This window comes from Zosterops lateralis (assembly GCF_965231275.1).
Source record: "Zosterops lateralis genome assembly, chromosome: 13".
Classification (NCBI taxonomy): Eukaryota; Metazoa; Chordata; class Aves; order Passeriformes; family Zosteropidae; genus Zosterops; species Zosterops lateralis.
Window position 1 is genome coordinate 6,337,835 of NC_139773.1, and position 22,781 is coordinate 6,360,615.

The 22,781-nt window shown below is 41.0% G+C and overlaps 1 protein-coding gene across 3 annotated transcripts in view; it reads left to right on the forward strand.

Moving 5' to 3' along the window:
• Nucleotides 1-22,757, forward strand: part of MYO1E (myosin IE) — a 73,858-nt gene extending 51,101 nt beyond the window's left edge. For all 3 annotated transcript variants that reach the window (XM_083871137.1, XM_083871136.1, XM_083871135.1), the window contains exons 14-28: nucleotides 373-540; nucleotides 1,290-1,375; nucleotides 1,961-2,042; nucleotides 2,820-2,926; nucleotides 6,704-6,802; nucleotides 10,439-10,583; nucleotides 12,821-12,935; nucleotides 13,597-13,766; nucleotides 13,904-14,049; nucleotides 14,538-14,684; nucleotides 15,349-15,506; nucleotides 15,923-16,015; nucleotides 18,311-18,518; nucleotides 21,023-21,192; nucleotides 21,676-22,757. In XM_083871137.1, coding sequence (XP_083727263.1) covers nucleotides 373-540; nucleotides 1,290-1,375; nucleotides 1,961-2,042; nucleotides 2,820-2,926; nucleotides 6,704-6,802; nucleotides 10,439-10,583; nucleotides 12,821-12,935; nucleotides 13,597-13,766; nucleotides 13,904-14,049; nucleotides 14,538-14,684; nucleotides 15,349-15,506; nucleotides 15,923-16,015; nucleotides 18,311-18,518; nucleotides 21,023-21,192; nucleotides 21,676-21,752 — 1,971 coding nt within the window. In that variant the 3' untranslated portion in view covers nucleotides 21,753-22,757. The remainder of the gene's footprint in view (nucleotides 1-372; nucleotides 541-1,289; nucleotides 1,376-1,960; nucleotides 2,043-2,819; nucleotides 2,927-6,703; nucleotides 6,803-10,438; nucleotides 10,584-12,820; nucleotides 12,936-13,596; nucleotides 13,767-13,903; nucleotides 14,050-14,537; nucleotides 14,685-15,348; nucleotides 15,507-15,922; nucleotides 16,016-18,310; nucleotides 18,519-21,022; nucleotides 21,193-21,675) is intronic.
• Nucleotides 22,758-22,781: the final 24 nt, after the last annotated feature.

A 22,781-nucleotide genomic window follows, 5' to 3' on the forward strand; every position in this document is an offset into this window, starting at 1 on the left:
ATTTAGCTCTAAGTTTGTCAAACTACAGCATGTCCATTTAAATACTTTCCTCAGACATGGGTTTACTCTTTGGAGTAAGGAAAGAAACTTTAAACAAATGCTGAATGCTTTGATTTTTTTGTTAATGTGGTTTTTTTCAACAGTAATCACTGTTTCCTCCATTTCCTACTGTCATCCCATGAAGTGTCATCTCTCCTTTAAACCATTTGCATATTGCTGTAGAAGTTAATCTCAGACGATTGGAGGGAAATCCTTCCTGACTGGGCCTCTAGTGTTTTTGTAGCAAATACAATTTTCTGTTTGGGGGAAACAAGTCGCATCATAATTTTTCCCCCTCACTTGAGCTGCTGTTGTTGTTCCCCAACACATCAGAATCCCCCAGGGATTATGAGCATTTTGGATGACGTGTGTGCCACAATGCACGCCGTGGGAGAAGGGGCTGACCAGACACTGCTCCAGAAACTCCAGATGCAGATTGGGACTCATGAACATTTCAACAGCTGGAACCAGGGCTTTATCATCCATCATTATGCTGGAAAGGTAATGTGGAAAATCATCTCTGAATCCTCTGTAATGTATTTCTGAGGAAAGAGAACAGTAATGAGAGGAAGGGGGAAGGCCTGCAGAGGGCTGGCTTGGTTTTCCACAGGCAGATTCTCTCAGGAGACAGTGTCCCTTCACAGTGTAGGGAGCTTGGGACAGAAATGCCTTCACAAATGGCCTTTGCTGGAGAGAGGAGTCTGGGCCTTGCTGCTCCCAGAACCAGAACTTAAATGTAATAAATTAGTGTCCCATGACTTTTAATAATTGTAATCTCATTTGTTTATTACTGTAGCAGTAAAGAATTTAAAGAATCCAGATATAAAAATGATGTTTAGGTGATGACATACCAATAAAACTGGGAATATAATGTGCAGTTCTAGCTTGCTTGGTTTTATTTCTCAGAGTATTCATTGTTTTCTGCAGTTAGTAACAGTAAATCCTTACTACACAAAAATTTTTCTTAGTAAAATTCAGTATTAAATTCACTTATCATGTTCCATTCACTAGTTCCATGAGTTTTTTAGATTTGACTTTAAACTGAATTTATATTTAAGGATTAAACTCCTTTGTTTGTTGTGAAAAAGTTTAATAATACATGCCAGGATTTAGTGCTCATTGTAGTATCTTAAGTTTTACCAGACTAACCAAAAAGTACAGAACAGCAACTGATGATGGCAGAATTTAAATTGTCTTTAATTATTGGGTTCTCAACCTACCACAAACAATCCATTTCCACCCTGGCCCAGGTATCCTATGACATGGATGGATTCTGCGAGAGGAATCGGGACGTTCTTTTCACAGACCTGATTGAGCTCATGCAGAGCAGTGATTTGTACGTAAGCAAAACTTGTTCCAGCTCCGGAGCCGTGGTGGTTGGGAGGGGCACAGAGGGCCTGGCCTCCCTGCTCTGCACCTGCTGACCTCTGTAACCCTGCCAATAACCCAGCAGAGCAGCAAACTGCGTTACCCTGGCCTTCATTTCTGCAAATTGCACCAAGGGAGGCACTGCAGTGTCAGAATCAAATGCTGTAATGGCAGCCTTCGTTGTGGCCTCAAGCAAGGCCAGCAGTACACTGGCTACCCTCTCAGAACAGGCACTTTTTTGACAAACAAAGTGACATTTTTTTGTGATGCATTTTAATTAATTGATGCTTATTTTTTAAGAAGTGTGCATTTCTTCAAGTCTTCTAGATGTCTGGTGTCATGGCTTTCAATGCTCATTAAAATAGCAAGAGGTCTCTATGAGGAATGAGGCCCATGGGAAGTACTAATCTTAAAATAGATTTGATATAACTCAGGATTAAGAGTAATAGCTAATTATATTCTGCTCAACTATCAACTTCTACAGCATATTCCTTGACATGCCTACACTGAATTGCCTTTTTATGCCAACCCTATTTTATCAATTCTTTCCTAGGCCTTTTATAAAGGCTCTGTTTCCTGAAAATCTTCAAGTGGACAAGAAGGGCCGTCCTACCACTGCAGGCAGCAAAATCAAAGTATGTCTCCTTTTGCAGTGTTGGTGTGTGTGTATATGTAGTTGTGTGTTTGTGTATGAATAGCTAAATAAAAATTTTAAAGTATTTTCTTTTTTTTTCTCTTGATATTTTTAAAGATACATATTAGGACTATCTTCATGGCAAAAAGATGCATTGTTTCAGCATTGTTAGAGTTGTTCTGCCCAGCATCAGTGTTCATTAAATGTTGTATTCAGCTGCATCCTGTCACAGTGAACTGTCAAAACTAGCAATTGCATAATGAATGCACTTGCATCTGCATAATTAATGAGCCACCTCACTGCGGTGAACTGCAGAGAGCTGGTCTCTTTACAGTGCAGAAATCCTGATCCAACACCCACCCAGTCAACAGCAGCCTCTCTGCTGACCACAGGGTGCCTTGCCTGAAGCAGCAAGTGCTACAAGGCCAGAGTCTGTTTGGAGACTGATTGTAGAATACACATAGATTACACATGACTTTGCAAATCAGTATTTTACCAACCTCTTTTCTCACACTTCACCCTGGCAGGTTCAAGTGATGCGTTTGCTCCATATTGTTATATAGAAGTTAAGTGTATTATATAGCTGGAGATAATGGTGCCTTCTGTTTCCTGATAAGTTTATTATGAGGTGCATATTATCCCAGGACACTTTGGTTGTTGGAGAAAGACCAAAGGCGACAGTGTCTAGCCAATGGAATCATCAGCAGATGGTTGATAATTGTAGAATTCCCTCAGGATTTACTCTGTTCAGCTCAAATTCTGTTCCTTTGTTTCACAGAAACAAGCCAATGACCTTGTTGGCACCCTGATGAAGTGCACACCCCACTACATCCGCTGCATCAAACCCAATGAAACAAAGAAGTCTCGAGACTGGGAGGAGAGCAGGTATGAATGAGCAGAGTGTGAGGAGAAGCAGTGCTAATGGTCAGAAGAAGCCAGAAAAATTAATAATTTGTAAGTGTACAGCCTGCAAACAGAACTACATTCTCTGAACCATCAGAAATGAAACCTGGCATGACCTCTCCTAAACTTTGAAGTCAGTGGTGGTCACTTGGTCCAAGTCAGCACTTAGTGTGACTTGGCTTTTCTCCTGCCAGTTATGAATAACCAACATTTGCATGAGTAACACAACCAGTATATTAAAGACTCAGTTTTCCATGTAGAATGTGCACATGTATTTTAATAATACACCAAATGTATTATTATCACTTCTAACTTTGGCTTATGCTTTGGAAACAGCTTCTATTAAAAAGTTAAAAAGCCAGTAGGATATCTGTATCTGCTTTTATGTATCAAACCTGCCAAAAAGTGTCTATAACCAACAATGGAGAAGGTTCCTATTTTATCTTATGTTTAATTAGCCAACTCTTTAAAAAGAATTGACTGGAATGTTATATCAGGTAATTATATAGACATTACATAGATGTCTAAATGATCAGTTTAGTTTATCACATCTATTTTAAGTCGTCTTTAGCTACATGGTGCTTATGGCATCTTCCTCTTCTCTGGAAAAGGTGCTGCTCTTTTTGCACTGAGATAGGTGCTCAGTAGGATGTGCAGACTGTGTGGGGGCCTAATGTAGGTAGCATTCATTACCATGTACCAAGTACTTCTGAGAATAGTAAAATTGCTGATGAAGCAAGTGGTTATTTTTATCACGGCGAAACAGCTTGCAAAGTCTGATAAAAAGCATTCTTGGACAACCCCAGCAGAATTCCCTTCCTGCCTTTCCAGCAGACCAGCACAGTCACATGCAGATGGAGAGCACTTACAGAAGCTATTGGGACTGCACTTCAAAGTCTCAGTGAGGGCTTGGCAGTAGATGTAGACCCTCTTTACCTTTTCCACCCTGAAAATCCAACTGTGCAGCACTTAATTTTCTACTGACACAGGGGACCAAAGGAGGAAACCAAGTGATCGTGGGAAAAGTATTTATAAAACTTATAGTTAAAAATTGAGGAGCTTTTAAAATCAATCATTTGCATATTGGGAAACAGGCCTGTTATTGTGGAAGGTGTTGCTAGGAAACCAGTGAAACAAATCCAGTCCTGAGAAAAGGACAGCTTTCAGGAAACCCCTTTAGGAGCAAAAACGGGCAAGATTTCTTCTTGTTTTCCCATAATGAGGATGGTGTGTTATCAGTACCTGCTGTATTTGCCAAGTGAAATACAAAGGATTGTATACTATCAAGCTCAGACAGAATGAAAGTGCTGCTTACAATGGTAATCCTTCATCCCTGTTTAAAAATCCCAACATTCTCCCATTTCAATCTGTGATTGCCCATCATTGTACTAGGACTTCACTGGGGCACTTAGTGACAGCTCTGAGGAAGAAAATTTATATGCATGTGACAATTCAAAGTTAAGCTTAATATTGTTTCTCAATTTTACTGTGAAAAAGATCAGAGGGAAATAAAAAACATAACTGAGTTTGTGATACCTTGCTGATTGGTTGAATTTTAATTTGTTTTGCTTTGTTTTGTTTTATTTTCTTGTGTGGTCACATAATGCTGCATCATACACAGGCTGTCTTAGTCAGTGTAATGGGAATAGCAATTTGCTTATTAGAAGCAGGTTACTAGACCATGAAAATGTAACTGAAAAAGGAAAAAAACCTTTCACAAAGCTGGTCTTACTTCATGCTCACAGAAGCCATGGAACTCCACCTTTCTGCTGCTGTTGAGTAACTCCAGAATATTTAGCACTAAAACACAGACCTTGTGTAATATCCAAACCTTGTATAATACCTTAGTTAGTCCAGAAATTGGGGTATTCTTGAAATGTGTTTTTGTTCAGGTCCTGGCACAGCCACTTGGACTTGTATTCAAAACTGCTGCATTAGCTGAATTCCCAGACCCTGACCTGCTTGAGGTTCTGCCTGGAGGGAGATTTTCAGTGTGTCTTTTCTCAGAAAGGAAAGGAAAAAAACAGAAAAATGTCTCAAATTCTCTGGTGCTGGACACTGATACTGGCAGGACAGTAAGAAAATGGGAGTAGTACTGTTGCTCCAGTGCATTATTCCAGATGTGAACAGGAGGGAAAGCTATAAACAGGAAAATGTATTTTTGTCCACCAACTTTGTACTGTACCAGAATTCTTGGAGTGGGTACAAAATATACTTTATTTCTTGAACACAGGAAGATTAAAATGTGTAGTAGTCTTTATTTTAAGCTAAAAGAGCAGTATCACTCATCATTTAGTGAAATACCTCTCAAAAGTGGTCTTCAAAAACAAGAAATAATGAAGTGATTTTGTCATTTGTAGCAAGGGATTTCAAAAGATTTTTCCCTTCATACTGAGTCATTTGAAAAAAATGTCTGAACAAAAAAAAATCAATGGGCAGTACATTCTATATTCAAATTTAACTTTCCAAAATAGCTAAAAAAATAACATTGAATTAACTGGGAGTGTTTCAGGATTTGAAAAATCTTTGGTAAAATCAGAGAAATAGTAAGCAAAACAAAATTAGGTGGCTTCTTACAGGCTCACTTTTTAAAAATTATATGTAAACAGATGCTCTTTTATATGCTCTCTCTTAAACTTGCATAACTAAAATCTCAACTGTTATAATTCTGTCTGGAAGCTAAAGCTTTTATACTTTGCCCTATAGAAGAACAGCAACAGAGTGAAAAACTGAGATTGCTTCTTTCAACGCATGACTTAGATGAGAAAATAAGGAAAATGAAAATAAAATCAGCAACTGACATTCTTCAAATCAAATTACCAAACAATAAGTAGTAGACTAGCAGGATATGTAAGAAACACAAAAACATAAATGTACCACGGGTCTAGAAGGAGGAAAAAGTGCCAAAGCTTTTTTGTTTTGCTGTTTCTGTGCTTTGCATTTCATGGGCACATACTTGTTCCCTAGTTAGAACCTAATTGCTTGGTGTGAGGCAGCTCTGATGGTGTTGGGATAATGATGCTTCAGTTCCCATGTGCAGCAGAGTTCCTCCCCAGCCATTAACACTTTCTGTGGGACTGGTACCAGCTCAGCTTTTGTTTGTAATTTAAAATGTGCCATGGTGAGTCACCCATTGCTGGATTCAGCCAGTCTTGTGCCTGCCCTGGAATCCTTCCTTTGCAGCATGGTAGAATTAGGAGGAATTCTAGCTTTTCATCACTATGCTGATGTGGCTTTCTTCTTTCTGATTGTTTGTGTAGTGAAGGTTTGGCGACTGGGGTTTTTTCCCAGCCATCAGATTTGGTCTTTTCTCCATAACAATGAGGAAAAAAATGTTACTGTGTTGCTGTTTGAGCTATGTAAAGCATAGGAAAAACCTACAGTAAGAGAACACAAAACAATTTCCCAATCCCTTGGATACCAGCTGTGTAATTGTATAAGTAATAATTACTTGGCCTTTTATGGATTTTATTATTACCTAAGAAATTTATACACAAATTATTTTGGAGATGGGAAGTTAAACTAGGAAAAATGCTAAGGTTAACTTGCTTGCATGTATTTCAGTGCTGTAGTTTACCTGCCTGGAATATCTTTCCTATCATGCAGTATGCAAAGTAATGTGCAAAAATAGATTCATTTACCTGTGCGTGAATTTTAGCAATCAACAGTTAAACATGATTCAGCTGTTTAAGAATGCCTCAATCCACAAGTATGCTGAAATTAAATGGATTTTAAGCCTTGCGTTGTTTTTGTCCCCAGGGTAAAACATCAAGTAGAATACTTGGGTCTGAAAGAAAATATTCGAGTCAGAAGAGCTGGCTACGCCTACAGACGGGTCTTTAAGAAGTTTCTGCAGAGGTGGGTGACACTGGTTTAGAGGAATTGCTGTAAACAACAGTAGGGTTGTTTACATGATGAGGACAGAACCAAGAAGTTGCCGGTTTTGAAACCTTCTCATTTCCCACTTAGCCATTTCTCCACGTGGGCCTTCCTCAGTTATCTTGATTACACAGGGATTTCAAAGTGCTTTAAAGCCTGGCTTTGTGTTATTGGAAGTACTTCATCTTTTCTGTAAACTTGCCTAAGGCCTCAGTGCTTGTAGTGCTGTGAGAGGGTTCCTTAAAGTTACAAAGAGTTGAAGGAACCGCTGCAGTGCCTTTGAAATCTGAGTATCCAGCTGCAAGCCCTTGTCTAAAATGTTACTGCTCCAGCTCTCCCCACAGCAGACAGGTAAAGAAATCCACAGCTGCCATTCAGCCACTGCAGTGTACAAAGTAACCTCAGCTTACAGTGCTCCTTATCCTTCCACTGGTGTTCCAGCAGCTGGGAATGGGTACAAACCTCTGCAGCTGCTCCCTGAATGAATGAAAGCAAGTCAGAGCTCTGGAATCCTGTTCTCGGTGTCCTAGGACCAGCTGTTAACATGATTAACTACCTCCACTAGCTAATGAAATCCTCGTAAATAAGAGCAGTTTCAAGATTTATACAACATTCAACTTCTGTTTTGCAGAAACTGGAGACACTCAGCTAGTTAGTGCCCAAACAGGCTTTATGTGATAAATCAGCTTTTGTTGGAAGTCTTTGCATTAAATTTGAGAGTATCAAACAAAAACCCAATCCGTTTTTGCAAGGAGTGGAGTGTAGTTAATCAGCACAGAACAAAGCCATTAGTAATTCTTCATTATAATACCAAGAATATTATAATAATGTAGTAACAGTCAGACCTAAAATCTCTGAAAGTATGGACTTCATTTTCATTATGGAACAATTTTAAATTCCTTTTTCTTCATGACCTTCAAGCCCAGACATATAAACATGAATATGCTACAGGCTGTGTTACTTAGACTGTTGCTGAGACAAATAACAGATTTATACTGTGTTAAATCTATCCTGAACACAGATTGTGAGGGCTGGGCAGGCCCTGAGAGCTCTGCACAAAGGAAAGCTACGTGCTACTTCAGGATCCACAGGCAACTGAAACTCCTCTTAGGGAATTCATCTTTTTGTTTCAGATTAATTAGCTTTGTTAAATTTAACATTTTGTTATGAGTAAAACTCTTCCTGCACCCTTTCTGTTCACAGTCGTAGCATCCAGAACAAGCTCTGTTCTGACCCCCTGAGTCAGTGTGAGTAAAAGCGGGCTGAGGCATGGGATGGACAGGAAATGCATGCTTGTACACTTGTTTTCATTGGGCGTTCCTTGGCAGCTCCATGCAAGTGGAGATTGCTGGGCTGAATAGACTTTTATGTACAAAATTTACATTTGCATGCAAAAAGCCACAGTCACTGAAAAGGCCTGTGTGTTCCCGAGCATAACTAATCTGAAAGCTGAGCTCCCACTCCCTGTTTAGGCATCAGACCTAACTGCTTACTGGGAGTTTGTAATACCCATCTGGGGGGCAGTCATGATTTGAAATTGTTTCAGAAGCATGTTAAGAACACATTCAATACTCGTACTGAAATCATCTGCAAGATCAGTTTACACAAGCCTAATAAACCTGGGTTCATGGATAGTGACATGACTGGTTTCATGGGAAGCATGCACAAGGACACTGAAGTGCCATTGCTAAACAGCAGTGAACAGTGAGAGTTGTCACTCTGTCAGTTATCAAACTGAAATGCTTAAATAGTGCATGTTATGGAATGATCCGTTTGTTCTGTCCTGTGGACTTGTCACACCAGTAAAATGTATGAAGTTAATTTGATGAAAAAGGAGAATTTCAAATTTATTCTGCTTTGTACCCAAGAGCTCTACATATTTTAAAAGGTATTGAATCACATTTTCCCCCTTACAGCTCAGGACATATAGGAGACAATTTGTAGCATGCTGAAATGTCATGTCACAGTCTCTTGTGTGGAAGGGAGCAGCTTCAAACACCTTTATTCACCTCAGCTCCTTTACCTTCAGACTTGGTTAGACCCACCTACACAGCTGCACTGTTGGCAGTACATGATGAGCCTGTAAAAGAGGGTGGTAAATAAATGAGTTGGGAGTTACTTTAACTTACAGCTCCTTACTGGGGTGCATCTATTTATCCCATAATACTGATAAATCACATAAATATCTAAGTGACACATTATCTAAACACAGATTGTGTATAATACACTGCTGTATTTAAGGTGGTGTAAGAGCTACTTTATTAAACTGTCCAGGAGAGTACCTGAGCATTTGTTAACTGAAAGATTTGAACATGAGAACATCAGTGGTTTGAATCCTACTGAATCATTCACAAGTTAACTCTCTTCTAATGCACCTTCTGTTCAAAGGTATTTGGGTTTTGTGATACATTTCTTTTTAACTGTTTACTATTTCTGTTTGTGTGGTATTGTTACTTTAAATTGCATGACAGTGTTCCTGCTTTATTCCTTTAATGTATTTTCCAATGATTCCTTGTCTGATTTTTGAGAACATTTTATTAGGAGCTGCCTAAACCATCTTAGGAATTATAACAGACCGACCTCCATACTTAATCACTTTTTTCATGTGTTGAATAATTTTACTAATAAGCATGATTTAGTTTACTTAAGTATGCCTAAGGCATTAAAAGGAAATTGTCAAGAGTAAAGAATATAAGATTTTGGGGAGAAATTTGTCTCAATGTACTTAGCTGTTCTCCAGTGTTACCCACAGACATGCTGGGGCAGCAGCTTTAGCCCAGCAGTGCTCCTTTGCTGGGCAGTGGAAAGAGGCAGCTTTGTAACTCCAGCCTGGCAGTTCCAAAAGCCCAAGTGAAGGCTTGGAAATGTAGGCAGTTTAAAAGGGGCTGCAACATGGGCATCTCCTTCATTCTCAAGGCTTACAGAGGTCACCATGAGAGAGAAGGCTACATGCTTCTTTCTGTCAAAGCCAAGTTAGAGCAATTCCCTATTCCTGGGCCCTTTGTGGGGCAGTTCCCAGCATGCCTTCAAGGCAGCACCAACATCACTGTTGCTTCTTTCTTGCACCAGAGGCCAAGGCAGAGGCTTCCTGGGATAGAGCCAGCACTGGCTCCTTCCTAAATGCAGCCCAGCTGCTGAGCAGGTGGGTTAGGAGGGCAAGCTGGTCACCTGCTCAGAAACAGGAAAGACCTTTGTAAGAATAAGACAGAGTGAGAAGGCTTGAGTGAGAAACTGGATGTGTGTTTGGGAATCAGTTTAGAATACCAAGGATGCAAGTACTCAAATCTGGACCATAGGTCATTGCTGGTGAATGACTTTGCCCCAGACTTAAGCAGATTCCAGCAGAACTTCATGCAGTGAGCTGATGCAGTTACTAGACAGCAACTCAGCATCTGGAAATGGGAGACTCCAGGGCACTGTTGTCCTTCTCAGTTGTTTGGTCTCACTAAACAAGAAACATCTTAATACTGTGCATCTTGACACACAGCAGGCTCCAAGTCCTTCAGCCATTGTCAGCCTCCCCCAGGGTAGTGCTGGCCAAGAGTCAGTGGTGTGTGCTGCTGCTGCTGCTGCTGTTTGACCACTGGTTTTAATCTCTTCTGCTTGGTGGTTAAGGTATGCCATTCTGACCAAAGCAACCTGGCCCTCGTGGAAAGGAGAAGAGAAACAAGGAGTCCTCCACCTGCTTCAGTCAGTCAACATGGATCCTGACCAGTACCAGCTTGGCAAGTCCAAAGTCTTCATCAAAGCTCCAGAGTCTGTAAGTGTGCCAGAACACAATTCTTTAAATATCCATTGTCTGCTAAATTTAAAGTCCTGCCTACTCAAATTGAGCATGGTATGGTACCTGCTGAGGTGGGGGAAGTGGAAAACTCTTAAATAAGCTGAGCATGTCTATCATAGAGGCTGTATAGAGGGCACACTACATAAGGCCATTGCAGAGTTTTGGCACTTAATATAAAGAGAATTAAATGCATCAAGAAGAAGAAAAATGGGCTATGAAGATGCTTTGACATCAAGAACATTGGTCCTCTTGTAACAAGAACTACTGATGAAGGTAGAATAGTCCCTGGGGATGGTAAGGATATGTTACAGAGCACAGAGTAAATCAGTGTTCCAGAATGACTGCAACTTGAAATCCCAAAGAGAACATTAGGGAGGCATCACAAGGCTGATTTTATCCTGTGGCTACTAAATCATGCAAAATCTATTGGAAAAAAAGTTTTCTTACTTTGCTTTTCAGAAAAGTTGTTAAGGAAAATCTGTGCTCTACTCATCCTCATGTATTCCTGATGCATCAGAAGCAATGGGTATTGTTTGTGTAGCACATCTTGCAGCTGGGCATTGGTTTCTTGGAGCTTTGTCTGAAGTTACATGCTAAAATAAAAGCTGAGCACTTCTGTGGCTATCATTTGCTGTTCCAGGAACATATATTTTTCTCTGTAGAACAACAGTAATTCAGGCAATGATACTGCTGTGTCCAATCATGTGAGAAGGTATATGTTACAGGCAAAAAAAAAATGAGTCCCCAAGTCATAGTAGAAAATTTGTTGTTTCTGCCACAAAAAGAGTAAGATACTGTTCAGGAATAATGGGATTTACATTCCTACCTACATCTAAAAGACACGTTTATACACCACAGCATATAATGCTTGAGATGTTGATTATTACAGTACTTCAGGTGGCATACTGACAGCATCAATATTGTCACTGTAACCTGAATTGCACAAAGGCTTGGTCATGGCCCTGCTGCAGCTGAGGATGTTTTTGCATCAGGAGCTCTTGTGCCTGTGCTGAAACCCCAGCCAGTGCTTGTGTTCAGGAAGAGATTTTTAAAATTTTTAAATAAGTTTGCTGTAGATGGCGAATTGCCAACTATGAAATAAGGTGTTATGGGTGGCAGAAAGGTTTCATTATTTACATTTCCATTACACACCTGAATAAATAACTCTGTACAGGAGCAAGTGGGGTTCTGTAGAAATGGTTTGCACCAGATCGAGTTTCCTTTTTCAGATCAATATGAACATCAGTGTTTTTCTAGATTTGCATGGTTTAGAGCAGCAAAGTAAAAAAGAAAAAAATCCTGAAGCCCAGGTTTGTTTCTCCATGTACTTGTTTTTACTAATTTTATCTCTTGAAAGCTAGAAGAAAACTCCTGTGAATATTTAACACACAATGCAGGGAAATAATAAGCAACAGTCATGTCAGTGGACTGATTGAATGCTGCAATTTAGCCAAATGCTTGTGCTCCTGGTAAGACAAAAACCCATTTAAGTGAAGTATGTAAAAGGCTATAGTGAATATGCTGTATCCTACAATAATTATGAAGTTGTTCTAATGCATTGAATTGACATGTATTTTAATAGGACTCGGGAAATTCTCAAAAAAGGGGGTGCACCTTCCATTCCTGTTTAAAACAGTATTTTCTCTTGATTTCTGAAATTTTAGACCCAAAAATCTTACTATGTCATATTTGTGAATTATAAGGCCATAGTTACAAGTCCTGCAGCAGCTGACAACCTTCAGTGGTGAGAGAGAAGGGAGCCAGTGGACACAAGGGTGTGAAATTCAGCCAGGAAAGAAAGCTGCTTGTGAACAGTTCTGTTACACATTGCACAGATACCCACAAACACGGTAACATTCTGACAAGGGAAGTAGGAATTTTGGAGAATGTGTGGATGGAGGCTGAAGAAATGGGCAGTGGAGAACCTTGTGTTGCACCAGTAGAATATTTCAGGGAGAATCCATATTCCTCTTCCTTCATCATGGGGTATGGAGCTTAATGGGTAGACTGGTAAGAGCCACAGCCACTCAAGCATCAGAGGTTTCTTGCAGAAGAGCTACCTTAACATTCCAATCTCAGATCTCACATTTGTGGAAAAGGCACCAGCTTCCATCTAGAGTGAAATCCACTGGAGAGTTGTTGAAAATAGAATACAGCTTTTTCTTGAACTTTGCATGTAAAATGTTTGACTCACCCACTGTTTCCTTGTACAGCTGTTTCTGTTAGAAGAGATGAGAGAGAGGAAGTACGATGGCTATGCCAGGGCCATCCAGAAGGCCTGGAGGAAATACGCGGCCAGGAAAAAATACGTGCAGATGAGAGAAGAAGGTAGGTCAGAACTTCTGATGGCAGGGACTTCACACACACAGGGTTCCAGGAACAGAAGGGAGGGACACAGAGGGGAAGGAAATTTCTCCCTCTCTGTAGCAGAAGTTGCATTGCAGGTAAATGTCTCGGAGTGATTGCACTTTGTTGGACCCCTAAGGTTGATGCTCTGCATGCACAGATCTCTTGGACTGCCCAGTGTTTTTTCTCTCAAATCAAAGCCAGACTTAGTAGGACAGAGATAGCACAGATGCTGCAGGGGAGGCAGAAATGCAGGATTTGAATCATCTGTAGTTGATAAGATCAATCCATGGACTCTCCTGGGACTTAGTTGTTTGTGACCTGGGCTGTGTGAATGAACCTGCTGGGTTTGGAAGGGTTAATCTTTAATTTCTAGCAGTGAGTGAGAAGAAGTTCCAGAAGTGCACCCAATTAACCAGAACTACTGAGCTTGCCATCAGTATATTTCATTAGGAATGGATTAGGTGATGACATATATCTTTATCTAAAGGATTAGTAGCAATGCCTCACTGTTTTTCTATATTAGATACACTTTGGTTATCAGCTCCGAAGAAATTCTGTGTGAAACAGTTGGCTCTTTGAGAGCATGACTTTACAAAATTTAGTAGATACTGTTAATCAATGTTTGTGTTTTGTATTTAAGCATCAGATCTGTTGCTGAACAAGAAGGAGAGAAGACGGAACAGCATTAACAGGAACTTTGTGGGAGATTACATAGGCATGGAGGACCGCCCCGAGCTCCGCCAGTTTGTGGGCAAGCGGGAGAAGATCGATTTTGCAGACACTGTAACTAAATATGACAGACGGTTCAAGGTGGGTGGAACAGCAACATCCCCTAAAGATGAGTTGTGCTGCAAGTCAGAGTTGTCTGCACCATCCTGAGCAGGAACTCCCAGCTCAGGGTCACCCCATGCAGCACAGGGCTGTGTATTTTCAATATTGTGTTTCAGAGCGTGAAGCGAGATCTCGTCCTCACTCCCAAGTGCATTTACCTGATCGGGCGTGAGAAGGTAAAGCAGGGCCCAGAAAAGGGCCAGGTGAAGGAAGTCTTGAAGCGAAGGATGGAAGTGGAGAGAATTCTTTCTGTTTCTTTAAGGTCAGTACCTGGAATGTATTTTTTCCATTGACAGAGCAATTTGTGTAGGACAGGGAAAATAAGTTGATTGATGAAGTGGGAATTGAAAGCTTTTTTTTTGAATTTGCTTGCTTTGGGTTTCAGACTTGCTTCAGTAACCTTCGAATTTCCAATTTATCCCTAGTCACAAAATCTGCTATTATTGAAGAGAAGGATTGTAATTGTAATTTTGATAGCACATGTTTTTTTGCTAACAGTAATTACTGTAAAATTACTAAGTAGTATTCCTGTCTCTCAGAAGGGATTCTTTCAGCTATTCCATTATCAACTCCTGAAAAAAAACAAACCTGTTCTCAGAAAGCAAGCATGTTCTCTGTAATCAATGCTGCTTGGACTTCGTTATGTTTTTAAAAATTAACCATGAGTACTCTGCAAATGTCATTATAGTGCTGGCTGTATTTGCTGATGACATTTTAAACTCAATGGTGTATGCTCTCATTCCCTTGCAGCACCATGCAGGATGACATTTTCATTCTACATGAACAGGAATACGATAGTTTGCTCGAATCAGTCTTCAAAACAGAGTTTTTAAGCCTCTTATCAAAACGATACGAAGAGAAAACGCAAAGAAAACTACCTCTGAAATTTAGCAATACGTGAGTTATGGCTTTTTTTCAATGGGCTTCTAGGGATAAATGTTTGTTCTTGGCTGCCAAGGCAAATGAGTGACTGCAACTTGAGTTTATTTACAATAGGAAGTAGCACAGTGTATGGGCAAGGAGAGCAGACTTTGTGCTTGCCCTGTCAGAGTAACAGGTTAGGATTTACCGGGGCCAGTTGACACTTCCCACTGTGTGTGCATGGAGAGCTGCCTGTGTTCTCCTGACTGTGGCACCAGGGCAGGGCTCTGCACAGCCACTGCACAGCTCTGCTGGCTCCTGGCAGGAGCAGGAGCATCCTCTGCAGCATTTGAGCAGCACCAGCAGAGGCACTGGTGGCTCAGGGCTGATACATCTCCTACTTGCACCTTTGCACATTTTTGTTCAAAGCTCACTGTCCTCTCCAGGGCATCTTAAACTTCCTTTGAGAAGCCCTACCAGGAAAGTTAAAATGTCAGCTAAGAAGAATATTGTTTAAAAAAGCACGGAAAAAATATTTAATTAGGTGATTATGTCAGCTGAGTCACTCATGGAATGCAGATTCTTAGTCTAAGCTTTTAATTTGATATTTCTAAATTATCTGCTGCCAAGCAATACTACTTTGATTTGATGTAGCAGTTCTGGGGTTTTTTTCATTCGTGTGTTCACACACTTCTGTCAGACTTGAAGTGAAGCTGAAGAAGGAGAGCTGGGGGCCCTGGAGCAGTGCTGGTTCTCGACAAGTGCAGTTTATGCAAGGCCAAGGAGATGTAGCCATTCTCAAACCAAGTAATAAAGTGCTGCAGATCAGCATTGGACCAGGGCTACCAAAGAATTCCCGTAAGTACAAATTTCCTCTAGAAATTAGGGGATATAAAATCAGAATGGTTGACTTTCTCTGTCCGTGCTTGGCTCTAGCCTCACCATGTCCTTGATTAATTTCTCTGTAAAGACCCTAAGGAGTTCCTTGCTGCTCTACAGCTGTCAGTGTTCTGGGCCTTGCTTACTGTAGTTGCAAGATGGCTTTGCTTTATATCCTGAGGCTGAACTGGATCACAAAAGGGAGAGTATCCCAAAGTCATTCTTTTTGCACCTAATGCTTTATAACAGCCTGACAAAGCCTGCAGGCATCAGATTCCTTATTGCTGAAGATCAGCTCTTCCTGATCACAGAGCAAGGGGTCTGGCAGCCAGCAGGACCTACCAAATTAATGTAATTGTGAAGGTGTAACAATGAATGTTGCTGGTTTCTTCTAGGTCCTACTAGACGGAACCTTACCCAGGGCAGAGGATATTCCAGTAGGTCTCAAAATCAGACTTATCCTATGAGAGCTGCACCACCTCCTCCAGGTAAGTCCTGTTAGCTTGGGCAAAACAATTCCAAATGAAGGCCTTTGGTTTTCTCCTGTTGTCTGGCAATTTTTACCCATTAAAAAGAAATATAGTAACAGTAACTCTTTAAAAGATCCTGCCTGGAAAGCATCTGTTTGTAGGCATTTTATGAAGTGTCTTCCTGGATATTCCCCCAGAGCTGTCCTGCTTGACTTGTTCAGACACTTGGTATAAGCCACAGAATCCAAACCTGACCCTGTAGCCTTCTCCACTGTGAAGGGTCCAGGCTCTGTGCTTATCAAGCCACAGACAATGCTTTCCAGTGAAAATGCTTTCAGGGCCAGCACAGCACAGAATGCAATTCGTGTCTCATTGTCCTGCCCTGTCAGGCATGTTACAACTCCTGTGTGCCCCAGTGCTGGGACGGGGCAGCTGTGCCAGTGAACAGCACGGCTCTTTCTGCAGGAGACTGATGTCATCAGGGTGTTCCACTTCTGCCCTGGGCAGATAAGATTAACTTTGCTTGTGAACTCACAGGGGAGAACAATATTCCATTGACCCAACTTTTCCCAAGAGGTTTTTTTTTTTACTTACAATGCCAGAGTACTTTCTTTTTAACAAAGAGTGCTCTTTCAGTCAGCTGCTGTTTATTAAGAAGCACAATGCTAATGGTGGAAGTTAGGGGTGTGACCAGTCTCAGTCACCAAATTAAATAGACAATTCCAAATCCTCACAGCTGTATGAGTCAAACTAAGGACTGTGTGATCTGCCAGAACTAGTAGTGAAGTGGGAAATTACTGTAAGAACTGACCTGTCAGCAAACAGAGACAGTGAGTATTTGTACAGCATCAGTTAAAGCAAGGACAGTCTGGTTTATACTTTCAAAATCTCTTTGAGCAGTTTTATAGCTGGGAGGATTGTTACTGCTGAAGGTAAGTGCTATGTTGACCCTCAGGCACTGGGCTGTCACATTCAAAAGGTGACTAGAAGGCTTTCCTACAAACTTGTCTGTAGGTTACAGTAACATGGCTTGTTGTTTTTTGAATGTTAAACTGTCTTGGAAAGTAGCCACACATAGCTGGAAAATCAAAATTGCAGACAGGTGTGACAAAAGAATTCCAGTTAAAATGTCCAGATTTTCAAGTTTGAAGCCATGTCATGATTTGGGCAAATTTCTCCTTGAAAGTCCCGAACAATTATCTGGGTTCTGCTGTTTTCACATCTTGTTTTGAAATCAGTGGTGCAGTAGCTGAACAGAGTGTTCCATACGGTTCAGAATAACCCAAACCTGTATTGACATCACCATAATGTATGTGCCATGCTGGCTTGGATTGCAAAGTGGGGTTTACAAAGGAGTTTATGACCCTTAATTTCTTCCTCAGTACCCAGAGAACATCAGAAGCAAAGACCAACTGTTACAGGCAGTGGGGTTTTCCCAGGTGCTGTGATTATGAATTCTCTTCTGCACAGCTGTACTTTCTGCTAATGTTTAGCAGGAATAATTACAATGGCCGAAGAGAGGGTCACCCATATAACTGAGGAAAGTGATTTTTCATAGAAGCATAGCTCCTGTTTTGTTCCATAGGGGTTTTAGGAATGTAAAGCATGTAAGCTTGTGTTCTTTAGGCCCTGATAGCTCTTAAGGCTCTTTAGCTATTTGCAGTAGCTCTTTAGGCTACTGCAAGTAGCTCAGACATGGGTGAGTTTGCTTTAAATTCAAGTTAAAGGCATAATTCTTTATTTAAAAGCATATATCCATGTCAGTCCTAGAAAATTCAAACTCCTTTTAAACTATCCAAATAGCATCAAGGCATTATTTTTAAACAAAACAAGAAAAGAGCCCAAACACCCCCCCACCCCCGCATGCTTGTTAAAAAATAGACAAGTATTTATAGAAACTTAATAAAAACAGTCAAATTCCTTGAGTATGTGGTAGACTGAGTCTGAACTTCAAAATAAAAAGAAGAAATTCTGGGTAACTTTGGATTAACCCTTATGTGGATAAAATGTTGTGCAGTGTTTCAGAGAGTTGGTGGTACCATGTTAGCTAAACTGGAACTCAGCTGAGAGCTAATCATTGTGCTTGGAATACCCAGGGTACATCTGAGCAAGAGTCCATGAAGTTGGGACCCCAGAACAGATTGTCAGCAGACCAGAAACTGGATATAAATCAACATTTCAACATGATTTTGGGTTTGGGTTCCTTGATAGGTGGGGCTCTCTGACAGCTGAGTCTGACAGCTAAGCCATCAAAGGTTACCTTTACTGAGCTGGAGTTTGGACTGCATACACTCACACTTTATTTCCTTCTAGGTCAGCAGCAAAATGGAGTCATAAATCCCCCCGAGTCTGCAGCCCATCCCCAGATCCCAGGAAATCAATGGGCCAATCAGAAGAACCTGCTGTACACGAATATGACACGACCAGTTTTACCGCAGCAAATGTCAGGAGGATCAGGCAAGATTTCACAGCAACCACAAAGCTTGGATTTCTTGAAAGTACCTGACCAAGGAGCAGCTGGGTAAGATTTTGTTGACTCTGATAAAAAGATGTCCATTTTTGCAAAAAGTCTTACATACTCAAACTGTTCATGACTGATATACTCTGTGCATGAATCACCAGGTTGTGCTATTGAGCTGTACTCAAAGGTATCATCCATTCCATCAGATTCCAAAATATACTCCATCCTACATCCATAGGAGTAAAGGTAAAGCAGCTCTAGCTTAATTCCTTAAATTTGAATGTTGAAGGCCTCAAAAAAATTTAAGGGTTTTCAGTGACCCAACAGTTTCTACTTCAGTTCAGCCCTTACTCCACTCTCTTGTAGAACATTAGTGCAGCTAATGTCTTGAGTGTCACTTAATTGTCAAAGACTGCTGCCTATTCAGCAGTTCTAGGAAAAAAAAGAAAATTTAATTTAGAAGAAGCAGTTTGATGGAATCCCATGATCTGCATGAATAGGAGTTCTTGGAGCCAGCAAAAGTGTATTTATTTTTAACCGTATCAAGAGCAACTTTTTGTTCAAGCAGCCCTGTCTTGGGTGTCAATTAGCAGCCAAGCTCCTTAGCAGGTGTTGTGCACTAACTTACCCTGGTGGCCTAAGCATTCTTTTGCTGTGTGATCTAACAGGCTGCTTATTAAGTAGGTTAGTTACAATGTTAGTGAGCATTACACACCTCAGTTATCAAAGTTGACAGATTTTGAGAATTGAAAATACACAGGGTTCCTTGGGAGGAGCTTTCTAGTTCCTAAACATGGAGCCCTCAAAACAGGGTTAGGCATGTAGAGGTCTTTGCATTATACTTAGTCATGTTACCCCACTGTGCCAAGTGTCAGCCATGATATTTCAGGCATATTTAGAGCTTTTTATGTTTAAGATTAATCTCCAAATAAGGAAGAAATCAGAAAGAAGTGGCCACTGCTACTTATTTTACCATTTTCCATCCCATCAGCACATGTTAAGAGGCACATTTCCATCTTGTAATAACTTCCATGGATAGTGGTATTTGAAATGTTATTGTCACATGTCAGCTTCTTCCTAAACTCTTTTACTAACATTACTTTGTCTTGAGACTACAGTTCATGTAACAACAAAAAACACATTAGCCATAGGATAAAACCAAAACCAAACATGCCAGATGTTCTGCAGCAGTAACAAACTTAAGGAAAGTACTCTTAGGAAAGTGACATTCCCAAGGCTGTCTTCCTGGGCATTATGAGCTCCTTTGTTAATACACTGAAAAGAAACATAACTGTATTCACCAGTGGATTTCAGACACATTTCTGTGCCTGTTCCTTTTCAAAAGGAAGCTGAGAGCTAGAAGAGATGTGAATTTAGTATCTCAAAACCACAGCCATATAGAAGTAGATACAATTTTTAAGAGTAGAGTTAGGTTTATTTTTAGCAAAGCTGCCAAGAAGGATGCAGTGGTACCAACAATCCAGTACAAGACCAAGATTAAAATCAGCAGACTCCTTCCCCAGCAGTAAAACATCTCATTTAAGATACTGTAGTTCTACCGTAGCTGCACAAAAGCTGAGCTATTTTTCCAAGACTTGTGCTGAATTCCTTCATTTCCATACATAGGTCTAAGGTTTCACAGTGTCTCCTACCCTGAGATGCTGAAGAACAGGAGAAAAATCTCTCCCCTCATAGATACATTGAGAACTGAAGTGCTGTTATAATCCATATTTCAAATCTTATTTTCTGGTGCACTTCACTACAAAGTTAGAATTAGAGGTTTATTGACAAAACTAAGCCTAGGACTTCATGTAACTGTTTTACAGAACCCTGTTCTGTAAAAGCTGTGTTACGTTATCATGGCATTACATGACATGATCACAATTCATTCTCCTCCACATCATTACATTTTTAGTCATTCAGGACATATATTAATAATTTTAAATTGACATACTGAGTCTAATACCTGTTCTCTCTTCCAGCCTTTATTAGCTGATGAGCTGGCAAAATGCATTTCTTCCCTCTTTCCCCTTCCTAATCTCTGGAGTGGTCACAGCTGTGACAGTTTGTGCAGCATCTCCCCTGCTGCTTCAGAGTTGGCTGTAACAGAACAAGTCCATAGATGGCCCTGGAATCTGAGGCAACTTAAAAGAGATGCGAGTCTCTGTTACAGCTTAGTCACAAGAATGGTAAAGTAGCAAGCCTGTGAGCTAGAACTTTGTTTTTGATACTGAAAACTAAATCACTGGTGACGGGGGCAAGGGGAGAGACACAGCCTGAGCTGTGTAGACACAGAGATATGCATGTGCGTGTGCACATTTGCTTCCATTGCAGCCTGGACACTAAATGTGATCTAAGCATTTGAACTGCTGCTGGGAAGTACCTACTCCTCCATTTCCACAGGAAAGAAATGACACCTCTGTCCCTTTCACAGGGAAACCTCACACTGCCACATTTAATGGTTGTGACATTGAGGACAATCTGTTTTCCCCTGTTGTGTGCTGTTGTTTGAAATGATTTCCTCGGGAGGTGTTAGAGTGACTATCCGTGCCGTGTCCCCGCAGGGTGCGCAGGCAGACGTCGAGCCGCCCGCCCCCGGCCGGGGGCCGGCCCAAGCCGCAGCCCAAGCCCAAGCCGCAGGTGCCGCAGTGCCGCGCGCTCTACGCCTACGACGCGCAGGACACGGACGAGCTCAGCTTCAACGCCAACGACGTCATCGACATCCTCAAGGAAGGTACGGCACACGGGGCTGGGCTTTGAGCCTGGGGCCACCAGGGGTCAAGGACGGGCCTTTCTGCTTCACCTGCTCCTGGTTAGGGGTGCACATTTCCAGCACGGCTCAGGGGGCAGAGAAGCCTCCACCTCAGTCCAGCCTCTTCACTCGAGAGCATGTCAGAGACAGAGCAAAGAACTGTCACTGGTACTGCAGAGCTGTAAACTTAGTGAGACACTAATTCTGTCACTGGCTCTAGAGGAAAATTAGCCTAAACCATAGCTGCAGCACAAGAAGCAGAATGTAATTAACTAGTTCCAACTCTGGGTCTCCAAAGCACCCTAAAGGCAAAAGGATGTGGCCGGGGATGAATGCATTTCACAAATCCTGTCCCCTCATTTCTTCCCCAGAAGGCTCTCACTGAGTGGCATAGCTTTGCAAGGTTGCACCAAGTACAGAGAAAGGCTTCCAGAGCCTCACTCACCTTGCTGTCCTTGTTTACAGATCCTTCTGGCTGGTGGACGGGAAGACTACGAGGGAAACAGGGTCTGTTTCCCAACAATTATGTCACCAAGATTTAAAAGACTGTCAGAGAAATTGGTGTAAAGGTACCAGTGCTTGAAGATGTTCTCCCTTGCCTTCAGGACACTGTTCCTCCAAGGTCTGCCATTCTGAGCAGTATTTTCACCAGTAAATTGTGTATGAGCAGGAAGAGTTACCCACAGTACAGACTTTGATCTTTGTCTCAGCACCACACAGCAATGAACTGACCAATTATTTATTATATTTAAAACCTGGTTTAAACGCCTGGTAAGTGAAGAATGCTCAAACCTACCATCTTCCTGAAAGATGATTTACAGTCTGGAACCAGGGACTTTGGAAGGGGTGTGTTTAATAAGTGCCTTCAGCTGAATATCATAACCTTTTTAATTATCTACTGAAGATAATGTTAAATGCACATTTCCTCTAATGCAGATCATTCTGGGGAACATGTTAATAAGTATGCTGCTACATGTCAAAAAGATTTAGGCTCATTTGGGATATTACCATCTAAAAAACTACTGTGATGGTCTATTTAAGTAATTCTGTACAGAGATGTAATGGAACTGGTTTGTGTTTGCAGGTGTGTTTAGGGACTCCAACAGGCACTGTAAGAATTTAAACAGAAAATTACATAGTACTGTATGCTAAACAATGTTGCCTTCTTCAAGATTTATATAATAATATGGCTGGCCCATGATGGATTTATGTTTAATACTCTACCTGTTATAGAAGTGTCTTTATGCAGAGCTGTACATTTATAGAAATAGTTATATACTGTATATAAAAACTGGTTATGATAGAAACATGTATAAATGTATAATGCAGTAGTTTACTGTTCTTATGAAGTAGTACTGCTAGAATTTTTATGCCAGGTACTTACAGATATGCACTACTCCTTCTCCTTTTAAATAGCAAAAGCACAGGTGTTACTGCCCAAGTCTGATTGCCTCCCCCAGCAGAGTGGCTGTTGCTTGCCCTGCAGTTCTGAGAATTCCTGCTTTGCCTTTTGAACCTCCATAAAATAAAACACAGGAAGATCAACAGGTTTGTTCTCTTGTGCAGTTTGT